At 32.8% G+C, this 17,630-nt stretch overlaps 2 protein-coding genes across 4 annotated transcripts; one reads left to right on the forward strand and one right to left on the reverse strand.

Annotated features, from left to right (window-relative positions):
- The first annotated feature begins 1,027 nt into the window (after positions 1 to 1,027).
- Positions 1,028 to 3,388, forward strand: LOC108330650 (uncharacterized). The gene is made up of 3 exons (XM_017565154.2): positions 1,028 to 1,439; positions 2,047 to 2,324; positions 2,755 to 3,388. Exons 1-3 carry the CDS (start codon positions 1,190 to 1,192, stop codon positions 3,070 to 3,072), a joined length of 846 nt encoding a protein of 281 aa, XP_017420643.1. The 5' UTR covers positions 1,028 to 1,189; the 3' UTR covers positions 3,073 to 3,388.
- A 1,511-nt stretch (positions 3,389 to 4,899) lies between these two features.
- Positions 4,900 to 10,002, reverse strand: LOC108330723 (filament-like plant protein). 3 transcript variants are annotated; one of them, XM_017565238.2, is made up of 6 exons: positions 9,666 to 10,002; positions 9,408 to 9,481; positions 8,947 to 9,098; positions 7,775 to 8,096; positions 5,407 to 6,668; positions 4,900 to 5,322 (listed from the first exon to the last, which is right to left on the reverse strand). In XM_017565238.2, the coding sequence occupies exons 3-6, from the start codon at positions 9,043 to 9,045 to the stop codon at positions 4,969 to 4,971; spliced, it is 2,037 nt and encodes a 678-aa protein (XP_017420727.1). In that variant the 5' UTR covers positions 9,046 to 9,098; positions 9,408 to 9,481; positions 9,666 to 10,002; the 3' UTR covers positions 4,900 to 4,968. The 3 variants fall into 3 exon arrangements, with proteins under 3 accessions (XP_017420727.1, XP_017420726.1, XP_017420728.1); XM_017565237.2 differs by having other exon boundaries at positions 9,402 to 9,481; XM_017565239.2 differs by lacking the exon at positions 9,408 to 9,481.
- Positions 10,003 to 17,630: the final 7,628 nt, after the last annotated feature.

A 17,630-nucleotide genomic window follows, 5' to 3' on the forward strand; every position in this document is an offset into this window, starting at 1 on the left:
TTTGAATATTTGTAGACATACCTCGTTCATCCATGGAGATGACAGGTACAAAAAGAGAGTAAAAAGAAACCCATTTCACTTGTAGAAAAAATGAAAAAGTCCATAAAAGCCATCAGAGATACGTTAAGGGAGAACAATTACCATTACCTAAAGTTATCTTTAGTTTATATGACTTTTCTTTCATTCAAGTCATGGTATAACTTTCCCACATTTATATTGTAATAAAATAAACATTTTAAATGAAATTCAAAACCTCACGTAATAAGTATTTGCAACTTCATTATATACATTTGAAAGTACTAAAATCAAGACCGAGAGGCCATACTGTTATTTGAGGGTTGGATATATTTTCAGACTGTTGAAAGGTGTAGATCCATAGTTAATAAATATTAATATAGATATTGCTCTTTGAATTTAGTTTTATAATTTCTCTTTAGTTTATCAAATTACCCTTTTCTTTGTAAACTGAATCACATTATAAAGTCCAGACGATTAGGTTAAATGTTAAACGAGCAAAGATTTCACGGATCATTCTAAAAAAAGAAATTAAAATTTAAACTTCACTTAAAAGTAGCAAATAAAACAAATAAAGTTAATCATCATTTAGACCCACGTATATATTAATAAAATTATCGACAACTACCATTCATTTAAAAAAAATTGCTACCATTTGTTATGTGTGAATTGAAACTTTATCTTTAAACATTTCTTGAAATTAAAAGACAATTATTATTTATTATTTTTGTGTCCACTTTTTAAAAACATATTTTTAAGTGTTTTCTCACCATACTAGTTGTTGCAATATTTTACTCTTCTATCTCGAAGTATATATACTTAAAAGAAATATTAAAATATCTTAATTTGTTTTTATGAAATAGTTTTTAACTCTTTTATAATAAAGTACATGCATATGCAATAAATATTTAAGAAATGATATAATATGTTAAATAATATATATAATTATTCATATTGAGATATTATTTAAAAGTTAGGTGTGAGAATATGTAAGAGAATTATGGTAAAATTAAATTTGAGTAGGTACGATACCATTCCTTGGATTCAACCAATTAAGACAAATTTATTATTGCAGTTGATTGAGAGGACTGAAGATCAGGGAAGAGGACCAAATAAAAGTAGCGCCTTGTTTGGTTGGATGGAATAACGATAAGAAGAAGAAGCAAAAGCAGCAATGGCAATGGATGGAGGAAAGCGGAATGCGGTGGAGAAGTTATTCTTTGCGACTCTACTTCTCTGGTTAGGCTCCGTTTGTTTTGAGATTTTGTTGAATCAGCGGTGGGAGCTTCTATCAGTCATAGCGGGTTCAATCTTCTATCAGACATCTAATAGCATCATCCGATTCTTCTTCTCCGCAGATAAAGATCCTCTCTTCGTTAACACTTCCGTCTCTCTTCTCCACTCTCTCTTCACTTCCGCTTCAGGTAATTTCTCTATTCATTTTCACCAATTCTCTAATTCTCTTATAACTTCGCCTCTTTTTTTATTATCACTTTGTTTCGATGCTTTTCGGGCCACCCAATTTCCATAACCAGAGAGCAGAGTTCTAGGGATATTGAACTTATCTTTTGTAAAAGAGAAGTAATAATTATATGAATTACGGCTTAGTCCTAGCAGGTTTAGCAAACCTTTGCTTGAATTGAAACTCGGTTGAGGGAGAGTGTTTCGATAATATCCATCAATCAAGTGTTCTACGAGTCTAGTTTTCTAATTGACCGTGAATCTCCAAAATTCCTTTGTTTGAATGAGTTTGTCCGTAGAAGCATTTATAGGAGAAAAATTACTTTTGTTTCTTCTGAAAGCGGATTTTAGGTTATGCGTAGCCTAAGTTAGGTTTATGAAGTTATCTTATTTCGATTTTTCTTACCAAACAAGACCTTAAGCTACTTTCCTGCATTTCTGTGGGTGGTTCTTTGCTAAAATTCTTTCTGTTGGATCGATGAGAATTCCGTATAGATATTGTGATTTTTAATACCTTTTCCCCTTTCTCTTCTCATCGGGTTCTGGCTGTCATTGCCTTTTCTTTTGCAGTGATCTTCATCTTGTTCAGAGAGTTGTTAGGTACTGGGCCAAGTGGAATGTTTGACCACTCACAGTTGGTTGAACATACTTGGCCTTGGGCTTTTGAAGCATTGAGCTTCTCATGTGGTTACTTTGCGTATGATCAGTGGGATATGCTTCATTATCGCTTGTATAATGGTTGGATCCCCTCTATCCTTGTGCATCATCTGGTTCTCCTTATCTGCTTCACTCTTGCTTTGTATCGAAATGTTACCATCAACTACCTTATTCTCACTCTTATCTGTGAGGTAAGCCACATTTCCTTTGAAACTCTTCCTTTTTGTGTGTACTTGTTTATATCTAACGTTTTTTTTTTGCTTCAAAAGACTAGAATTTTGGGACTAAGGTTTTCCCCCTTTCCTAAGTTGTGTGTGTATGTGATATTCGTAGAAAGATATTGCTAGATAGTGGTAAATCACTGTGTCCATGAGAAAAATTGTTAGATTGTTGTGAATCACATGATCCCCATTAATTTTTATGAGACATAGTTGAGCGTTTTAGTAAGTAAGAATTAGTAACACATGATTATGTAAAGATTTGTTTGAACCGAGACTATCTCACCTCAAATCATGTTATAATTTCTCATTTGTATGAGTGTGTGTTGTTAAACCCTGAATACATACTACTCACCGGTGACTGTACAAACTAAGGAATACTTATTTGTGATGTATGGCTCAGCTGCATTCCATCTTTCTGCATGTGAGAAAAGTGAGACGAATGGCCGGTATTCGGGATGCAAAGAGCATTCATGTTAAGTTAGAATGGTTTCTGAATTGGGTCACCTTCTGTGTGGCAAGATCTGTACCTCACATTCTCATCACAGCCAAGCTCATGAAGGATGCTCACAAATTTCAAAAGGGTGTAGAGCTACCACTGGCTCTGTTGGGCATGGCTGGGATGAATTTGCTCAACATTGGTCTTGGTATGGATCTTCTCAAAGCCTTTAAGAGAGAAAGGAAGTCCCAGCAGCGAAATCTTCATGACCACCGTGAATGAGAAAAAAAGTACAATACAGTGCTCTTTCTGGTGTATGTACAACAATCTTTAATCTTCAGCTGAAGTGAAAAGACGGAAGGAATTGGTGCAGCATGCATGGAGAGGATTGAGTATGAATATGTTCAGCCTCTTAGTTTTTAAATACAACACAAATAGATTATTTGTAATTTCCTCTAAAAGTTATTTGGAAGCATCAACAATGTATCCTGGTAAGTTGCCATTTATCATCCCCTCCTTAGATTTAGACACACGAGTTTAGCATAGTATTTATTTTTTTTCTGAAAATTTGTATAAGGCCTAATGTCATTTTTGTCCAGTTTGTTTTGGTGTTTTGGTACATTTAATTTTAAAAGTCTTAACATGATAATTGACGTATCCGTAAATATAATTTTGTAAAAGTTTAATACGATGGTTTATGTTTTTAAAATGATTTGTTTCTGCTACCTATCTTTAAGATCATTCAAATTTTCAACCGTTTGACTGGTTCGATTAGCTTACTAACATTTTTGTTTAAAATGACCAAAATAAATTCTCTTAAAAATATAACATGTCACATTAAGACTTTTAAAACTTAAATGTATTAAAACGCATAAATACCATACCATTACTTTTTAAAAGTAGTGTTTAGCTTTTTTGAAAGCAATCATCATATCATAAACTCTACTCAGATTTAACCAGTAAAAATATCTAATATAAAAATAAATATTAAAAATTGTATTAATAATGTGTATGCATAACATCATAACCTTAATACAGTAATAATTCAATGTTTCCGCATCCTTAAAAAGAAAAAAAAAACTAGCAAATCACAATAATAAGATGTAATAATTCAGTACTAGTGCCAAATAAGTTGAAACTAAATACATGATATAGTTATATATAAATTCATAAAAACATAACTTTTGGGGGAACAATCTAAAAACTTAGTTAATTTTGTCAAGTAATTGAAGTTTAATAAAATATTATCATTATTGAATAAAGTTTGAAAAGAATTACATTTGAATTTAAACTTAATGATTCATTGACTAAATTCGGTACGAATTTAAATAGAAAAATAAATAAACACGTTTAAATTGTAACTTCATAACAAATTTGAGTACTTTCTCCTAGCCTTTTATTTTTCTATCATTCTTTCTGTCTGTATCATGTACCTATGTTTACTTCAATTTCTTTTAATTTAAATACTTTGTTTTACCGCAGAGGCAACACCTTAATATTCGGTTGCGTGCTTTTGTTTTTAGCATAGAATGACAATTAATGTTTCGTTCCTTACATGAATACAACTACGACATACAAAAAGAAAACATTTTCAAGGTGAAAACAATTACAGAGGGAAGTGGGATTAAATAATTCAATCTAACTAGCATTAACAACAAAAATAATAATATTATATAACTCCGCAATACTAATAATTAAAATAAAACATGATTTTATAATTTTATTACAATCAACCTCCATCTTGATTAAAATTTATATATCGGCAGCAAGAGTGCTTGAAAGGTAAGCTGACATGGCTTGACTGAGAAAAATCGTCTTTCTATGTCCTATATATAAATTAAAAATAGGAGCTTCTCTCAAAGGGGTGGTGCCGCAGTTGGCTAGCGCGTAGGTCTCATAGCTTCTGAGTTATCCTGAGGTCGAGAGTTCGAGCCTCTCTCACCCCAATTTGTTATGTTTTTCATATGAATGTTATTAGTTTTTTGCCATGATTGTTTTTAGTTTTTTTGTTACGGTTGATACATTTATCAACGGGACACTGAAATATTTATACGTAGCAAAACTATAAAAAATTTGATCCATGGTTCAACACAAGCATTCGAAAAAATTGATAGTCATTATTATATATATAGATAGCACTAAATGAAGGAGTTCCATCATTATAGTTTTTAGTCCCCACTAAATTTCTAGTTGGAGTCCACTCTCGGTTTGAGAGAAAAAATTTACAAAACCATTTATACTCTTCTCAGAATCATGCTTTGGCAAGTTGGTTGATGATGGTGGTGGTGAGCTTTCTTCATTTTTACTTGAAGAACCGGAATCTCTTTCAGTTGAGTATGTGCCATTTGAATGCGACTTCACCATGACTGCACCGTCTCTAGCAATGAATGATGGAGTAGCAGAAAGTTCTGGAATGCTGGTAGTGTCAATCAGGAAATCTTCTAGTGTTGCTAGTGAACTTAATTGATTCCCCAAAGACGCTATTGTTTTCTGGCACTCAGCAAGCTTTCCTGCAGCTAATGCTAGGTCCTCCTGGCGTAGAACATGTAAAAAACATTAAAAGAGTTTTTATGTTAGGAAAATTTAATATAGATGTTAATGTTCATGATTACCAACCTGCTTTAGCTTCATTTCACTGTACGAGGTTATTGACCCAAATTTCTCTTCCTGCTTCTTTCTTTCTAGTTCTTGCTCTAATTCCTTATACCTTTTTTCAATTTCTACTGATATGGCCTTTTCCTTATCAACTTCTGCTTCTAGTAAGTGAACTTTTGCAGTTATTGATTTAGCCTCGGACTGCATGCTCGTTAGTTCATTTTCTAACACTTGCTTTGATTTGTAGGCGTTCTCTAGCTCTCTTTGCAACTCCTCCAATTTTGTTTCTGCCTTCCTCATTTTAAGCTGTGATGTCTCAATGACACACTCACTTTTCATTAAACATGTCTTCACTTCCTCTTTCTCAGCTTTGGCCTTCTCTAGCTTCTCTTTTAGTTCATCAATTTGCCGATTGGTAGCGTCAAACTCATCTCTGATGGAGCTTTCTTCGTGAATGCAATCATTGGCAACAAGTGACTCTTTGATAAAGCTCTCACTCTTAGTATCTGGGAGTGCTGCGAGTCGTTCCATTTCAAGAAAATCATCCATGAGATCAATGTTAACAGAACCGGATGAAATTTGTTTGTACTTTTCATTCTTGAACTGATCAAGCTTAGCAATTAGCGCAGATGCCCATGAATCAGAACAACTTAATTCATCTATGTCTGGTTCTGAGCCACTCTTCTTTGTTGTATCAATCTCCACTGCTCTAGTCCTCTCTCCACTGTTTGATTGACCATCTTTGAGAGATTCAACAGAAGAGGATGATGTAGTGGAAGCTCTAGAGGCCATGTTTGTCAGTCTCCGGCACTCAGCTTCGAGCTTGGCAACTTTATTGATGCTTTCTAAATGTTGCTTGCTAACCATCTCGGCTGTTTGAGTACTTAAATTCCACTCTATTGTCCTGAGTTCCAGTTTTTCAGATAGAGCTTGGAGCTCATGTTTGAGAACCGCGTTCTCTTTCTCCAAATATTCGACCTTCTGGTACTTATCAAAATCAATTGATGATGGAGAACTAGCATTCGAAAGATCTGATTTGCTCTGCACCTCCATGAGCTGCTTCTCTAGTGTAGCTTTGGAAGATTCCAGCTCACGTGTTTTCTTTAGTACAGCATCATGAATGCTTTGCTCCTGCTCTTCCCTTGTTTGTCTAAGCTGCCTAACACACTCCCTAAGTGCACTGTCTAGATGTGTGACTCGATCTTCCAATGTTGAATTTCTGAGGGTCAGTGCCTCGACTTGTTTCTTTAAACTTGTCACTTCATTTTCAGCCTTTTCCCAGCCTATAAGTTCATGGGAATTATCCAGTTAAGAGACAATGTGAAACAGAAGAAAAGAAATATATATTCAGCAATCATTTAACATTAGCATTCATGCTGATCATATCTAAGCCATTTATATCAAAATACTATGGCACTAGTGGGAAAACGGAGATGAATGCTTTAAACTAAGTAAAAAGTTATGGACTAGAAAGGACTGGAGGAACATTATGGGAGTGGGGGAAAGTAAATGTGAGGAGGACAAGTGAAAGACAGCCAAAATAAGTGGTATGATGATATGGTGAGAACTAAGTCTCTCCTGTAAAGTATGCTAAGTCGGGTACAACAAAATTTACTGCACAAAATGTAGGGGAAAGTTGGGTACGGGGAGAATAACTGAAGGGAGTATTCTCTATAAAATCAGTATAAATATATATACAGAAACTGCAGATAGGTGTTACGCAGCACGATCCTACTTTCTCAATGATATGGGGTTGCAAAATTCCACCAAAGTGCATTGCTTTACCTGGAAAGTGTTTTACCTACTAGAGAAAACCTAAGAAAAAGAAGTATTTTGTTTGAGCAAACTGATTTGGTATCCCCTCTATGCCTCGTGGATGAAAAATCAACTGAGCATGTCCAAGAACCTTAGAATCGCATTGCCTTGTAACATACAGGTACACTTCTCTACACAAATTGGGTGTGGGAGTTTTCCAGAAAAATAAGTGGGAAATCCTTTGATTTGCTATTGCGTGGTGTTTGTGGTGAGAACGAAATATATGTATTTTTCAGTAAGGAGTGTTTGTCTGTGACAGTGATGCAGATGGTTAAATTCTCGTGTGGGTCTTGGATCAACAGGCTAAAGCCCACAAAGAGTATGCCTTTCATCCGATGGGTTTACTGTCCGGGTTTGATTATGTGAAAATAATGTCCCCATTTATATATACATATCTTTTTGTCGAAAAAAAAAAACAACTCATGCAGTTTCTCTTAAACCCTCTCCTTGATGGCAAAATTTCTAGATAGTTTGCTTGTTTAACGGATTAATTGTTTAGACACAAGTTCCGCTACAGCAAGCATATCCAAGTAAGAATAGAGAGGTAAATACTGATCATTAAAAATAAATGTACCTGAAATAGCTTCTTCAGCGACTTTGGCATGTTGCTTAACCAAATCTTCTTTGGCACTTACATTCACGAGCGCTGCAGACAGCTTTTCTGACATATTCCTCAATCCATCAGGTTCATCTCTATCCTCTGATATACTTATCATTGCTCCATTTACATCTTCATCTGTTAAATCATCATTTATGCTGTCTGTTGCATGTGAGGTGACTTCAGGTGATTGTGAATAGAAAAATGACATATTAATATCTTCAGGTATGACCACAATTTTTGAGGCGACTTCGGGTGACTGGTTATGCTCAATAGGAGATCCATTCAATGCCTCAAGCTGCATAAACAAGAAAAATATACTTAGCATAAAGTAGAAGAAAGTAACGGGATAAAATATCAACCTCCAGTCGATGAACAGCTAAAAAAAAATATGATAATTATGCTTCATTTACATTAATGTATGACAGTGAAGTTGGTAACATATACATCCTTCAATGAACTGAACTTACATACATTCAAGTCTAGGTCTACTCACAAGAAAAGAAAGTGGTCAATTATAATTGCAAGTACCAGAGAACTGATACATCCGAAAAGACATGCATGAGTCATAATTAGCCTTGTCTTAGTTCATTTGTTCAAACAATTTCGTTTTGGAGACAGACTCTGTAAGTATCAGCAGTATCAAGACAATGATTACCTCTCCAAATAATTTAAGGGACCAATATCAGCAATCTGTGAAACCTGGCTCAATTGGATGAACGGGTTATTTCGACAACTCTTTCAATCTTCCAGGAAGTTTACTCGTGTTACAAGCATTATGACATTTGTGTATATTTATCTTAAGTAATGACATTTAATTACAGAAAAAAGAGAGAGAACCGGGGGAGTAAAACAAGTGAAGGCCATCTTAATAGCAGTAATTGAATGGTAAAATTCATCCATTAAGTGAGGAATTCTGAGTTTAGTGCAGAACAGTAATCAAATTATAATTTAAAACTTCTGACTCGTGAATGTTAAGTATTATATCAATAAGACCCCAGATTTTTAAGAAGAAATAAAGACTGAACATGTATGGTGTCAATGTCAACCCAGCTTAGTAATGATTTCGAAAACAGCAAGTGTGACAGGCTTCTGGAGGTTTTTTCTTTTGTTTCAGTTAGCTATAATGACAGTATTAAACAGCTTACCGCTTCACTCAGTTGCTTCTCAGAAACGAATGATGCAGACTCTGAATTTTCAGTTTCACCAGAAGATTTCCTCTCCAATGACCCTCTATTTTCCCCCATCGTCCCCTCTAACTAATAGCCTGAGATTAACTTGAAAACTGCAAGCATTTCATCTGCGGACAAAACCCAGATGTTAGAAGCTCACCCAAAACAAAGCACCGAAAACCTTCTCCATGGTTAAGATTATAATGAAGGGATTTATAAACAAACTTCGCTACCGTTTCACCTTGTTAGAGAACAGACTCTTCAGTTATACATGAGAAAGTGGAAAGTCAAACTCAAAAGAACATTTATTCTTCAACAATCTCAATTATTTATACAGAAAACAAGATTCATTTCTTTCTTCTGACCATCTTTGTGTAGAATTCATAACACACCGACAATAAATTCACGAGGAATATGACTAAAGAATGAACCTTTACTTAATTTAAAGACGCAGTTCCTGGAGCGTTAGAGATTCGTATTCACATATACTTCGTAGCATTTGGCCTCAAATCTACAGATTGAAGGTAATGAAACAGTAAATGATACGATGGGCAATCACATAGTTTTTCTGCCACAAAACACAAACTGCCTCCAACATTCCCATAAATCAAACAATTGGAGAGAAAAAATGACTTCTTTCGTACCCCAACTTCAAAACATAAATGAAAAATATTGAGGAAAAAGAGATCAAGTACCTTTGAGTCTTTCACTGTGTGAATGACCAGCTTAAACGGTAGCAGGAACCCAAAAAAAATTATGGAATTGCAAACAAAAAATCGGTTCGAAAGTTGACAGTTCAGAATCTGTGGACAAAAAAAATCTGTAGAATGGCGAATAGTGCCCACATAGAAACATACAAAATGATAACTGCTACTGAGAAACAAAACAAGAAGCATGCAATGGGAGTTTCTAATTTTTGTTTTTATGATTACCCTTTTCTTCTCTCTTCAAATAAAATATTGGAGGGCACGTGACCGTTCGTGTCCAGTTGTGAAATTCAAGGTCAAGGGTGTGTATGACAAGAAAGACCACGATCACTTTTTTCAGCTTTTGGGAAATTTTTTTAATCTAATTTCGTATTTGAAATGAGCTTCTCTTGTTCCCGCCATGGATGAACACTATAAATGGAACATAAATGCAGGTCACTGTCCACTTTCCTTCTTAATAATCTGTCTAAGACCCTAACAACTACATGTTCTGCTTTTTTTTTCCTTTTAAGTTTTGTTGTAATTTTTAAAGTTTCACTCAAAATAATTTCATCAATTCGTTGTTTTGCCTGTTGGTTTAGTATCTTCCTTCTATCAAATAGTTAAGAAATTGCGGGATAAAACAAAACAACGAATCATTAATATACGGATATTTTTTTGACAACATATTAACATGATTTATGATTATTATTGATTATAAAATAATTTTAAATCAATCAAATAATGACACATAAATGATGTTAAAATGTTATCAAAATATCATTTTTATGACACGTAAGGATATTTTTATAAAATATTAATAATAAAAAATTATATATTTATAATATTATTTTTATTAATTTGAGTTACTATAGAAAAAGTACCTTTTTATGAAAATAGGGAAAATAACAAAATTACACAAGTATATTGCATAAAAACAAAAGATGTATAATGATATAAATGATCTATATAATTAGATTCAATGCACTTTTATAGTTACATCCACAGCGAGGAGGTCCTTTCTCGCATGCGAAATTATAGCCGCTTAAAAGAGCAAATAATTCATCTCAGCATCTAAATCTTGTATAATGTTATATAATAAAAATAATTAATTAATCACTAATTTGCGGTTTTACCATAATGCGTGTCAGAAACATCTTAATTATTATTAAAATACGTTTTCCATATCAATTTACATATATTTATTAAGGAAGAAAGTAATTCAAATTTAATGAAAATTAATTTTAGTTTTTATAAAAAAATTATTTTATATTTATTTTTGTCTTCTCATTTCAATTTTTCTCTCCTCATACATTTATTCTTATTATGTTTGACTTTGAACAGGAGAGAAATAATTTTAGTTTTCTTAACAAAAAAACAAGATAGCCAAGTAAAGATGAATAGAAAATAAAGTTGGTACGTATGACCTTTTATTAAGTCATAGACCGAATGGTTGACTATTGGTGAGCAACTCAAAAGAACCATTTCCAAGACGGAAGAGTGGTTGAACATAGGTACTCCAAACACTAAACGAACTATTGAACTAAGATTTAAATTTGAATATAGGATTTCAAAATCCGAGAAAAAAAATACTAAATTCCAAAATATGAAGTAATAAATATAATGTTTTGAAATATAGGAGAAATAAATATAAGATTTCGAAATCCAAAAGCAATAAATATTGGTTTTTAGGAGAAATAAATATCGTATTTTTAAAATTTAGAAGCATTAAATATTAGGTTTCGTATTTTAACGAGCTTTTTATCCAATTTCGAAATTAAGTGAGTTTCTTAATGGAATTTCAAATTTCTTTAAGTTTCTAAATCAAATTTTGAAATTCGGTAAGTTCTTAAATCAACTTTCAAGTTTTTAAATCGAATTTTAAAATCTAACAATTTCTTAAACCAAATTTTAAAATCTAATAAAAAATTTAAACTAGATTTGAAAACTTGATACATACAAAGTGAGACTAGGAAAGAAGAAAATGCGTGAAGACTTCAGGAAACATGGTTCAGTAAATATAGAAAGCATAATAAATGCATGATTGGTAAGCAGTAAATAATTACTCATTATCTAATTTTTGAATCAACTGTATACCCATCAACATTTGAAGTGAGGTTGGACCATCTTCAAACAGTACTTATGAGACCTTTTGTACAAACTAGCTTTCTAATTCATCTTTTTCATAGGGTGGTTCTTTCTACACCTCCTTGTTTTTCTTTCTCCGTCACATAAAAGTGGGGTTTTTCCAAACCACTCTTAAAAAATACATAATAAAAGTACCAACACTTCCTTGTTTTTAACATTTTTTGGATTGAATATTTTGGAGAGTAGTTTTGGATTAAAAAATATTGTTTCGGATGTGTAGGGCTGTGCGGTTGTAAACCTTCTAGTTCTCCTGCAATCTGATCTCAGCGGCGGGTCTTCTTCTCAAATTTTGACTTTCCTCTTGATCCGGAGGGGTGGAGACCTACAAAAGATTCTCCGCCAAAGTCAGTTTCAGAGCAATGGCTTTTCTCAAAGGATAGCAATAAATGTGCATTCAATGTAACCTATCTACCACTCACCGTGAACCTGTATTTATAGTTTTCGCTATGGGCTTGGGATTAGTGAAAAGTTAATCACGGCCCAAACAGCCCAATAGCTTCTAATTCCTACTTACCTCTAAACCAGGTCAATTTACTTGAGCCACAATGATTAGTGATTTGGCCGGTCAGTGTGATATGGGCGCCCGCCCTAGTGATACGGGCGTTCGTCTTTCCTATGGCCGACTCGGGCACTTCGTTGGGCGGACGATCGTCTACGCGGTCGCCCGGCACTTCGTTGGGCGGACGATCCTCTATGCGGTCGCCCGGCACTTCGTTGGGCGGACGATCCTCTATGCGGTCGCCCGGCACTTCGTTGGGCGGACGATCCTATATGCGGTCGCCCGGCATTTCATGATACCAGACGTTCGTCTCTCAGCATCATCCTGTAGAACACTTTTTGTGAGCATGGAGAGTGCGGCGCTGTCTTGTGGTGATGGAATTCCTTGTGAGTTCTTCAAAGTTTCTCTTAAAGACAGAGGTTCTACCCAGGTGGTCGGCGTAGGCACCGAGACGGTCGGACGACCTCATTAGTGGGTGTCCATACGCGCGACGCCGGGCACTTGCCGGTGTAGGGGAGTTTATACGGATTCTAGGTTCAATCCGTACCTACTTGGGCGGTCAAGACTTGGGCGGTCGAGCATTTGTCTGTGGCGGGTGTGACATGGGCGTCCTTTGGGCGGCGCCCGTCACCTCATGGGCGTCTTTTGTACAGCGCCCGGCTCTCCCCGGTACAAATACCATTTGAAACATCTATTTAAAACAAAAGAAAGAAATTTCCAGAATAAATGTTTCAAAAGATATTTTCGAACATAAAAACTACTTTCCAAAATACTTGTTTCAGAATTTCTTCTTTTATATTTTGAAACACCAAATTGGAATATAAAAAAAATTTAATAATTTCAGCGGTCTTCGTATTGGTTTTTTTGTCTCTGGGTCTCTATTTTTTAAAAAATGAAGTAATTAGATCATTGATGCTAGTACAATACTAACACTCGGTGTTTTTCTAATTCTTTTTAACAACTTTTATTTTTTTTAATTTTTTATTTTTTTAAATCTTTTTTAAAATAAATAAAAATTTGTTATATGTTAAAGTGACATATTGACTCGTGGAAATAACAGTGTGATGTGAGAGTAGTAATGTCATGTGTCACTATCATGCCACGTGTATTAGTCTCAATTTGGTTTTTGTATTTTTATTTTGTCATAGTTTTTTTTTAAATTAAAAAATTTTGTCCTTCTCCAAATTCAAATGAAATTTAATTTGTATATAAATGTTATACAAATATTTTATTAAAATTGATATTTTTATTAAATATTTTTAACAAGATTATATTTATTTATATTTATATTTAGTTAATTATATAAATGTTAAGGTTTAAACCACCGCGAGAGCAAATCAGCACCATGGTCAACGTTTAAGCTCTTCGTGCCTCAATAGAACCTACCATCATCTCCACTCTTCTCCACCAAACCATTCAAAACCCGCAAAGAGAAAACAAAAACGTAGAGATCCCAAAATCACACCACAGAAAACCCCAAATTCTGGAAACCTAATCGCAAGGAAGAACCCTTAAATCGCTCATTGTCTCCATCTTCACATCTCGAGCTCTTGGAAAGCAAAAATTCAGAAATGTGATCCCTTTGCCTGGTCACGACACCAAGTGAAACCAATTCGTGTCACCTGAAGTTGTTGTAAACATCACCAGCTCTAACGCGACTCCTCTTTCCTCCTCTCTCTTTGATTTGGGCTTCCTCGAGATAAAAGGAAAAATGAAAAGAAGAAGAGTACTCTCCCGATCACCTCTCACACGACGAAGAAAACCTATGGTTGGGTTGGATGTGTGAACCTAAAGTAAAGAAGACGAAGAAGAATAGTTACCTACCAATAAACCAACACAAACGATCCACTGAGATTCAACCCTTGTCGCTTTGATTAGGTTAATTAGTTCTTTTGAGAGCTAATTGAGATAATTAGGGTTACGGGGATTTAATTGCATTACTTAATAAGAACTAGAGACGTAATTTAAAATTGTCATTACAAGTCATAATTGAAATTTTCCACTTAATAAAATCATCCAGATCAACATACTTTGACGCCAAGACCCACTTGAGATTCCTCAACAAATATGAGGGTCATCACAGGGTTTAAATTTAAATGTTAATTATGCTTTATAAATATACCTATAAGAGTTAAATAAAAATAGTGGTGTGACATACTTTGTGGATTTTTCAAATGACGTAACTTAATAAACAAATTAAAAATGTGAAATTTTATTTTTTAAAAATAAAAAATTGAAGAAAATTTCATAAAAACCCTAATTAAAGGTCCACAAAGTTTTCTTCAATTTTTTATTTTAAAAAATAAAATTTTACGTTTTTACTACATACACCAGTTTACTCGTATCTTTAATCCTTTAAAATTTTATATATCAATACTTATTTTAACTAATTATATATATATGACAACAAATTAAACACACCACAAATCATATTTCTGTAAACTAAATGACTACACAAGTTTTAAATGATTCAAGAACAAACCACAAACATCCAGTTCCTTCCCAAAACAACTCCTATAAAATCTGACATGTAGAAACCTCAATTTTTAGTCAAAAATCAACTATAACTTTATTATTTTATCACATTACAATTCAACATCAAATACCAACTCATTATGACATTAGTCATTCCAATTCAACTAACCTAAAACTAATGCATTCAACAAGTAATCATTGTAGATCCTATCAATATCAAACAACACACATTCAATATAATTCGCATAAGTAACTTAACATACCAAATTCATTAATTTCAAATCAAATCAAGCATGCAACACAATATACTAAATCATTAGTAACATAAAAAAGGAGTAGTTAGCTTTATTTACCTTACAGAGAACCTAATTGCTCTACAAGAGTTAAGATCACTCCACCAGCTTAAAGAATTCTATCTACACCTACAACTCACATAAACATGATTTGTACACCATTAAACTATTGTTTTGCAGAGAGTCTTATAGAAGACTCAAATTGGCACATGAAAAAACACTACAGTTCACAAGCAAAGGAAACAAGATAGAACAAAGAAAAAAAATAGAGTCTAACTCAATCTTTAATCAAGTAAACTTAAAGATATTGCCGTTGTGATCACTTAAAAGGTCTCTGATCTTCAAACAAATTAACACAAGAACTCTTAGAGAGAAGTGAGAAAACTAGAAAAATGATTTATAAAAATAATATGTTTTAAAATAATGAAACTCGTTTTTAACAAAATTATTTATATTAAAATAATTGAATTTTCTTATTTTTAAACTATTATCATTTTTAAAATATTTAGAGTAAATACACAATATAATACCTTTTTATATTTATATATATATATATATATATATATATATATATATATATATATATATATATATATTCTAAGATCTTTTTCTGAACTTAACAAATATAATAAAATAGTTGTACATATTTCTATTTTACTTAATTCTCACTTCATCTAAGGTAATAAATACATGTTTAAACTATTTAAAAAATCAGTTTAAAATTTAACAGTACAATACGAAACAAAATAATAAATTGTTGAAGTTTTAAAAGAACAATTTTATTTAGACTCGAGACATGAAAAAAAAAACTGATGGAGTATTTTGGTAGTATATTTATTCTAGGTTAATTGATTTTCTATTTATGCGAGTTTAATTACTATAATTAAATACTTATTCTAAAAGTAATTAGAACCGTAACGATTCTTATCCCACAACATAAAATTGGCTTTATTTCGAATATAAATAAACTACTTCCTTCATTCAATAAAAGTGGTATTTTCCAAATCACTTGTCAATAAAAATATAATAAGAATTCTAACATCTTATTTTTAATATTTTCAGATCGAAAAATAGTTTTAGATTCGAAAAACATCTTTTAAATACCCATCCAAAACAAAAGAAAGAAATTTTGAGAAGAAGATAATTTTAGATTTAAAATGACTTTCCAAAATACTTGTTTCAAAATTTTTTCTTTTATATTTCAGAACACAAAAACTGAAATATAAAAAAAAATTATGAAACAAGTATTTTGAAAGATATTTTAGATAAAAAATATTTTTCGGAATATTCTGTTTTGAAAATTTTTTATTCTAAAATATATTTTCAAATAAAAAAAATATCGCAAAATAAGCTGCGATTCCTGTTTGTCTTAATTCAAAAGACTACGATCAATAGTGAAAGGGTTGGTTGAACCGAAAAATAGAGATTAAGAATATCAATGGAGGCCGGCTCTAATGTATCAAAGTTATATAAAAATGAAAGTTTTGCATAAAAGTTATTTTTAGGAAGAGACAAAAAAATTGAATGTGGGTGTGGAGTTAGGCTTTTGACTTTTACTGATGGGTAAAATTAGAGTTTCTTAATTAAGGAGGTGCAGGAAGAAAAAATGGAGGTGCTGGAAGACACATCTTTTTTATGTCTTGAAAATTTCTAAAAGGCTAAAGTTGGGCCTGAAGAAGATCACACGAATATTTGTTTGTGGGACATGGGTGATTTCACAAAGTTTATAATTTTCTCAGCAATTCTTTCTTTGCTAGGAGGATAGAAAGGGACTGAGAGAAAGAAAAAACAAGAAGAAAGAGGCAAGAAGTGAGGAGAAAAGGAAAAATACAAAATTATGTGTATTAAAAATAAATGAGTAATAATGTAAAAGATTTGCTAAAAACAATATAAAGCATGTTATATCTTTTACCAATCCGTACACCATATAAGTTCCAAATGTAATTAATTATTTTTTGTTTACTAAGAGATGAGTCCGATAAGAGAAGAGATAAAATCTCCTTTAAAAAATAGTTTACAAAGTATGGTGAAGTTATAAATGAAGGTTGTGGATATATTTTCACGTGCGGTTAAATATTAAACCGTTATTTTAGAGAAGTGTTTTTCTTTTTTATGGTAAGATAACAAAGATCTGTGTACTAGGAATATCTAGCGGTTGTTGTTAACGTGTCAAAAGAGGATTTGTGGAGTTGAGATTTCCTTGTCCAATCCTCCTAGCTACGACTGACTAACTTCTTTCTTCAGATTCTGGACCGCAATAAAACACAACTTATAATTTGGAAGAATCTAGACACATTGCTTTTCAAAAACTCCAACTTCAATTATTTTGTACGTGAAATTGAGCCAAGAAAATAAAATAGAGAGAGCGAAATGAATTAAAGTGAGTGAGTGTCCTAAGTTTGAGGCAGGAAACGAAAGGAGATGAATATTATTTTTTGCGAAACCTCAAATGAAAACATTATCACCATACCACAAATAGTGTTGGAGACGTGGTCACTCTTGCTGCCTGTCATCAACTATTACACCACATCCACACCCTTGTTAAATTATAGGTGGTTT

This window comes from Vigna angularis, chromosome 4 (assembly GCF_016808095.1).
Source record: "Vigna angularis cultivar LongXiaoDou No.4 chromosome 4, ASM1680809v1, whole genome shotgun sequence".
NCBI classification, from domain to species: Eukaryota; Viridiplantae; Streptophyta; class Magnoliopsida; order Fabales; family Fabaceae; genus Vigna; species Vigna angularis.

What these genes read in the sequence shown, in the direction of transcription:
- LOC108330650 (XM_017565154.2), top strand. Translation starts at nt 1,190, where the DNA reads ATGGCAATGGATGGAGGAAAGCGGAATGCGGTGGAGAAGTTATTCTTT. An exon ending in TCTCTTCACTTCCGCTTCAG is followed by an intron (nt 1,440 to 2,046) that starts GTAATTTCTCTA and finishes TTTCTTTTGCAG; the next exon opens with TGATCTTCATCTTGTTCAGA. An exon ending in TTCTCACTCTTATCTGTGAG is followed by an intron (nt 2,325 to 2,754) that starts GTAAGCCACATT and finishes TGTATGGCTCAG; the next exon opens with CTGCATTCCATCTTTCTGCA.
- LOC108330723 (XM_017565239.2), bottom strand. Translation starts at nt 9,045, where the DNA reads ATGGGGGAAAATAGAGGGTCATTGGAGAGGAAATCTTCTGGTGAAACT. An exon ending in CGCTGAAGAAGCTATTTCAG is followed by an intron (nt 6,669 to 7,774) that starts GTACATTTATTT and finishes ATGAACTTATAG; the next exon opens with GCTGGGAAAAGGCTGAAAAT. An exon ending in GTGAAATGAAGCTAAAGCAG is followed by an intron (nt 5,323 to 5,406) that starts GTTGGTAATCAT and finishes GTTCTACGCCAG; the next exon opens with GAGGACCTAGCATTAGCTGC.